Source organism: Gadus morhua, chromosome 1 (assembly GCF_902167405.1).
Source record: "Gadus morhua chromosome 1, gadMor3.0, whole genome shotgun sequence".
Classification (NCBI taxonomy): Eukaryota; Metazoa; Chordata; class Actinopteri; order Gadiformes; family Gadidae; genus Gadus; species Gadus morhua.
The window spans coordinates 15,010,179-15,016,934 of record NC_044048.1 but is presented as its reverse complement, the minus strand read 5'-3'; the positions used below and the strand labels follow the sequence as shown (position 1 = coordinate 15,016,934).

Below are 6,756 nucleotides of genomic sequence, written 5' to 3'. Positions count from 1 at the left end.
TACAGCAAAATGCTTACAAAAATGTAATTACCAAATGGGAAACATTGGCTTCATTTACATGCAATGAAAAACGTCGCCAGTTACAATCGTGTTTGCCAATGCTCTGAAAGCAAACATTAATTTATATTTTTGACCATGCAGAACTGTGGTAACATTCTGTAGTTTTGTAATTGCTCCATGGGGGAACGCCAACATAATACAGTGAATGCATCATTTATCCTGGACCCACTAAGCTCTCAGATCCATCCAGGAACAAATTGGTGTTTTAGAAAGCTAGGGACCGAGTGATGATTTTCCAAACCATGGATAACGGTGGATGAATGAGAGGGTGGGTTCTTTCATATACAACAAAAGCCTTTTTGTATCACTGAACAGTATTCAATTTGCATCGGTACCCTTAAAACAATCCCTTTGGAATCATATAAAATAATCTCCTTAATTTCTTGTACAAAAACACGAGATGAGCAGAGCTTCGCCTCAGACTAACGACGCGCAATCCAATTAAGTCGTCTTCACAGGGCAGAGGTAATTAGTGCCACTCTCACCCGAACCTTTCTCACCTCTTCAGGTCACAAACTATTACCGGGGGAGTGGGTCCCTGGGGAAAAGCAGACCCTGAGTTAAAGACGGGGGGGTGTGGACGTACCGCTCGATATCGCAGTGTGAACCGAGCGTGGAGCAGCAGAACCCTTGGTGGGGAGCCATTTGGAAGCAAAACAAGAGAAGCGGGGTTTGGGAGAGGGGCGGGGCGTTGGGGTAGTGAAGGGGGGCTGGGGGGGGGTAGTAGCAGGCTGAGTGTGTTGCACTGATCAGCACTCTGCGAGGCAGACAGCGCAAGAGAAAGAGGAAGAGGAGGAGGAGGAGGAGGGGGAGGAGGAGGAGGAGGAAGGAGGAGCGAGAGTTGGAGCAGCCCCGGCTGATCGGCGCTCTGCTCTCAGTCTCTCAGTCGCTCATCACTGCTGGGAAAAGCTGCTTCGCTTTATTTTTCTCTTCCGTTTTTTGCCTCAACTCTCCCACACACACACGCGCACACACACTCAAACACCCACACTCTGGCTTTGATTATACCGGCTCTCGAATCTCTTTCATAATCGGACGAGTCGCGGACGTACGGCGAAGGGGGGGGGGGGGGGGGAGGGGGGTCCCTCCAACTACTTCCGGCACCATGTTGCCCTGGAGAAGGAGCAAGTTTGTTTTGGTGGAGGACCAGGCCAAGAGCAAAGCCAAGAGCCTCGGGGGCGCCGGTCTCACCTACCACTCCATCCTCAGCTCCCTGCTGCACTCCTGCCCCGATCTCCTGCCGGACTTCCCCCTGAACTGGGTGAGCAGCCTCTTCCAGACCAAGCGGCAGAAGGTGGAGCTCAACAAGGAGGAGCCCGTGTACAACGCGCGCTACCTGGGCAGCGTGGTCACCATCACGGCCAAGGGCAGCGGCTGCACCCAGGAGGCTGTGGGCAAGATCTGGACCAGGAGCAACTACGGCGAGCAGTGCCTGAAGATGAGGCTGACGGTGGGGCCGCAGGGCCTGCGCATGAGCCCCGACAAGAGGAAGAAGCCCACGCACGTCTACTCCCTAGACCGGATCACCTGCTGCGCCGCCGACCCCTGCAGGCCCAAGATCCTGGCGTGGGTCTACCGGCACCAGGTCAAGAACATGGCGGTGGTGCTGCGCTGCCACGCAGTGCTGCTCAGCCGGTCGGAGAAGGCCCGCCGGGTCGCCCGCAGCCTGGACCGCAACGCCACCGCCGCCTTCGGCGAGTTCAAGCGGCTGAAGCGCCAGAGCGACTTCCGGCACCGGCAGCAGCTGCTGCTGGGGGAGGACGCCGTGCCGCTGATGCCCATCCGGAGGCTGCTGAACGGGCAGTGCCACTACCGGCCCCCTGCCGACGGCCCCGCAGGCAGCTCAGCCCGCCTCGCCCCCATCGCGGAGGAGGAGGAGGAGGGGGAGGGGGAGCAGCAGGATGAAGATAAGGAACAGAGGGCGAAGGAGGAGGAGGAGGAGGGGGAGGGGGAGCAGCAGGATGAAGATAAGGAACAGAGGGCGAAGGAGGAGGAGGAGGGGGAGGTGGATGTGGAGGACGAAGACCAGGACCAGAGGGAGAAGTGGAAGAAGGAGGAGGGAGTGAGAGAACATCAGGGCCATCCGGGGAGGCCGAGGGTTTTAACCACCAGCAGGGATCCCACGCAGCTGCTATCGGAGCTGGCGCTTGGGGACATCGCCGGGCTGGAGGACTGCCAGATCAACTTTGTTAATGACCGCAACAACAATACCTTCACCTTCATCACCTCCCTGGTGTGAGTAGCAGTGTGGAGTTAAAACAGAAAAAAAGGATTCAAATTTCCACAGAACAAAAAAAAAACGATTCCTCTCCTGTTCTCTTTCTCTTCGCTCTCCTCTCTTTATTTCACCGGTGCCCACTACACTGGCTCCCCCGTGAAGCTTCCGTCCACATCATGTGAAGTGTTCACTGGAAACTTCCCCTCCCGTTACCTACCCAGTGAGGGGAGGGAAACAAACGCAGCATCTCTGTTTGGGAGCACTGTTATTGCTGACTGATGCCATCACTGAATGTTTACAAGGAGCATAAGGGTGATGCTAGCGCTGTAGCACAATGACAAACAGCAACTGTTTTTACAGAGGGCTGACCACGGCGCTACAGAGGAGCACCGCTACCAAGGTGGTGCAACGCTTGGGTATCGATCGGCACCCCACAAGCGGAACAATATTTCCTAGTGCTTGTTTGGCTCAGTATTCATGGGAGTATGACTCGAGTTTATGCAGTAATGACGAGCAGGAACACACTTTTGGACGGAGTTGTAATATGTGTGTCGTCAGGGAGGTTTGTTTGTAGATATGTGCCCTTGTGTTTTTTAAATGTACGTAGTCAGTGGTTGTCGATTCAGTTGACCTTTTTCAATGAATCCAATCGAGGAAACAAGTACTTTAGGGGCTTATACTATTAACCAGATGAGGCTATAATTTAGGAAGCAAGCCATTGATTTGACATGTTTATTGCCATCTTTTGTTTGGGTCGTCTTGTAATCAATGCATGAGAAATCAGCCGCTACCTTCAAAGCTTTCCTTGCTTGACTTTGTTCCTTTTTTATTCTTTCCTGGTCCTTTTTTATAATATCTTTGATATTTGGCTTTCCAAAACTTAACACTGTGATTTGCTTTTGACCAGACCAGACATTCTATTCAAATATATAATAAAGCAACGTAATGTTTTATATATTTATTTATATAAACTTAATTTATGGCTGCAAAAATAGCCAAATACACCAAAAGAGCAGTTCATCACCTATAGCTCCCTCTTTCAGTTGGCTCTCAGCTGTTATGAAACTTATTCACCTTTGTTTTGAAATTTAAGCCCTTGCAAAAATGCCGAAGGAATTCTTACAATTTAATAGATGCCAATGTTTTTAATAATATTACTTACTAATTAAGTGTTGATGCAACTGTTTAAAGATGCATTGTATTGCAATGAGACAAATCTATTTCAATATATATTTTCTATGAAGTATAAATAAATACTACATTCACTTAAAAATATATTTTGTTCACTCTTTGATTATTTTGTTAAAATGCAAATCATGCCTTTTTAAAGATGCAATGAAAAGAAGTTCCAAACATCTCAGGCTCTGAATATTTCACAGAACGTCCTTCATCACAAATATTGCTTAACTTATCTTTTCTTGTCGTATCTTATATTATCTTGCCACCAGATAATATTCAAGATATGGGGACCGCATTGTTGAGTTCTGCTTAACTTGATGTTAATGTGTTCAGGGATACATTTCTCCCAGCCACGGTATTGGCCTCTCAGCCCTCTACGCAAAGAACAGCCATTAATCAGTGTGCCCAAGCCCAGGAACCAGACAGAAATCACTGCCTTGGCTAGGGCCTTCGGCAGGCAGTTTCTTACTCATCCAGCTGATTTAACACCAGGTACAGACCCAAGACGATGGCACACCATCAACCATTCAACTGACGGCCGTCTGACGCACATGATATCTGATTGGTTTCTATGCAGCGTGTGTCCATTGTTGCATTTTTCAAAATCACTTTCCCTTTTGTGACCATTAGCAAATGCCGACTATGCATTGCTGTCGATGGGGCAGAACATTTTACTGAGGTTGAAAATGCTGAGGTAGACGGGTCCCCGGGGAAACGTCCAACTGTGACTCGGATCGATTTCTTATTTTCCCTGACATAAACCACTTGTGAAAAGAACCTTGTTCTGAGATGTCCCGCTATAGATTACCAGAGGATCCCCCCTTTGTTTCCTGCCACAAATCAGCTCACAGCATGAGGTCCTAAGGGGCTCTACACCACCAGCACCAACCCTCTGGGTCCTGTATCATCCCACCCCATCTTCTCTGGTTTAATCCTCTGTGAGATGCTCCCCTCCTTCCCAGCTCATGCTAAAGCATCAACCATCAACAACAAGATTAAACAACAACAACAACCGTCCTGCAAGATTAGCAAGCTCACATCCAGGCTGAGAGTTACTGAGGCTGTTTGCAGCAGGGCGTCATATCAGACACGGAGTAAACATTATGGTAATGCCGAGCGAGCGGCTTAACGGTGGAGACCAGCGGAAAAGGGTTTAATGTTAACACAGTTTTCCGTCAGCGGAGCGGCGAAACGGGCAGATGGCAGATGGCAGTGACAAGGTGTACGCCAGCCCACGTCCCCGTTCCCTTCCAGCCCAGCTCGCCGTGGCGGGCCCCGGCACCGAGCCAGCCTCTAGAGGGACAGGGGGCTCTCAGCCTGAACAAGATGGGGGCTGGGGTGGGGGTCTACTGTATGTTGGTTCACATGTGAGGCAGTGCTCAGGGGCGTGCGTGAGTGTTGGTTGTTTTTCCGAGATCAGGAGCGATGTTTTGTAAGCACACACATGCACTCGCACACGCACACACACGCGTACAAACGCACATACACACACAGCTAATAAGTGACAGCCGAACACACCTATGGCGGTGCAGAACAGAATATAATGTTTCTGCAGCAGTTGGCGGGGGGGGGGGTTGCTGCTCCTGCGTGAAGAGAGAAGTAGTGTAGAAAAGAACAGAGAGAGAGTTGGGGAAAAATATTTTGGACGAATAAATTTAATAAATAAATAATTTTTATATTGAGCACCGCTACAATATAAACAAGGCAAAAATAAGTCAATTTTTATTTACAGTTGATCAAAACCACAAACCTACAGTCCACTTCAACAGTCTGGTTTTTCATGACCATCCAACAGGAGGCATGCTAAATAGTAAACCATGAGAGAAGTCTATTCCATGGGGATGGTGTCAGTGTGAGGGCTCATTGTTATGTGATAGGGTTAAGTTATCCCAGCGTCTTCCCGTAATGTTCCTGCACGGCACCTCCAACATCCACACTTCCCGGAGGACTGCCCAACATTTCTGTGCTGATAAGTTATTCATGAAAACCAGAACTTTGTTACGGCCATCAAACTTTGATGCCGCTATCCGATCCTGTAAGCATTGCCAGCGACAGCGGGAAAAAGAGATTCTCAGATCAAACAATGCATTTTTGTGTTGGGTTGTTGTTTATGGGCTGCATTGTCAGGCATTGAGAGACACTACACGGAAAAAGTTTGTGGTGACGCTTTCTCCTCCTTCTTCTGATGGAGCCTTGCAGCCGGGGAAGCAAACCAGTTTCCTAAATCTATTAAAGTGAAGGAATGGGTTCGTTCATGGCGGGGAGATGGTTTCATTTTAAATAATAATTCCCCCTTAAATCTTTCATGAAATCCTCCGCTGTAATTTTCTCCCCCTTCCTTTTCTCTTCCATCACTAAGCCCCCCCCCCCCCCCCCCCGCCTGCATCCTGACCTTAAGAAAAGGAGAAGCCAAAGAAGGAGCAGGAGATCCTCTCCATCACCTGTGAATGTGTGTAAGAAGGAGGAGGGGGATCGGGGCTACACCTTAATTCTCCCCAGACATTAAGAAGGGATATAATGAGGCCACCACAGCGTTGTTCGAAGGGCTTAACGATGAAATCTAAATGTAGGTTTGAGTTCCCAAAGTTCATTGGACCGGCTGGTACTGTGTGTCATCATGTGTGTATTTCTGTGTGCGTCCCCTCGCGTGTGCGTCAGCCTCCTGGCTGAGATCGCTGTGATCCAGTTACGTTGTTAGATCTTATGTATCAAGTTCATCTCACACATCGATTATGTAAGAAGACTGCTGTGGTTTCATTCTGGCAGCACAATATGTTGAAAACAGGACACTTGATTCACTACAGATTGCAACAAAGGTTGAAGTCCACAGCCTCGATAGCATTCGAAAATAACCGTGGGCCTGGGTCAAGGTTTACTTCATGACTAACACAATACCAGACCAATTCAGAGCCTTCTGTCGTTCATTAGAGTCAGTGCTGCGGAAAAACAAGCACCTTCAGCTCTTACATAAATCACAGACAGCAGGGAGGCCATTTACTACAATTAGCGTCTGATATGCTGCTATTAGCAGTACCTAACCCTCTTTATTCTACTTGGCCGTCCACATTATGTTCTGGCGACTTTTGACAAGACGGAAGGTATTGAAGGTTTTTGCCAGACGCTTTTTTTTTCGGACTTGGAAATTAACATGGTCCAAATAGTCAGGCTGTTGTACGATGACCTACGATCTGGTGAAATCAAAACGGAGAGCGCTATCACCCAACTCTCTTTCTCACAAACACACACACACACAAACAGCACACACACACATGCACACCCACACCACACAAACATGGCCT

The 6,756-nt window shown here is 48.7% G+C and overlaps 1 protein-coding gene across 1 annotated transcript; it reads left to right on the top strand.

Moving 5' to 3' along the window:
• The first annotated feature begins 1,125 nt into the window (after positions 1-1,125).
• Positions 1,126-3,553, top strand: fam43b (family with sequence similarity 43 member B). The gene is made up of 2 exons (XM_030337033.1): positions 1,126-2,016; positions 2,152-3,553. The coding sequence occupies exons 1-2, from the start codon at positions 1,166-1,168 to the stop codon at positions 2,297-2,299; spliced, it is 999 nt and encodes a 332-aa protein (XP_030192893.1). The 5' UTR covers positions 1,126-1,165; the 3' UTR covers positions 2,300-3,553.
• The last annotated feature ends 3,203 nt before the right edge of the window (positions 3,554-6,756 follow it).

Excerpts from the sequence above, each read along its gene's own strand:
- fam43b (XM_030337033.1), top strand. The coding sequence starts at position 1,166 with ATGTTGCCCTGGAGAAGGAGCAAGTTTGTTTTGGTGGAGGACCAGGCC. Across the intron at positions 2,017-2,151 it reads GAGGAGGGGGAGGGGGAGCA|GCCGAGGGTTTTAACCACCA; the intron begins GCAGGATGAAGA and ends CCATCCGGGGAG.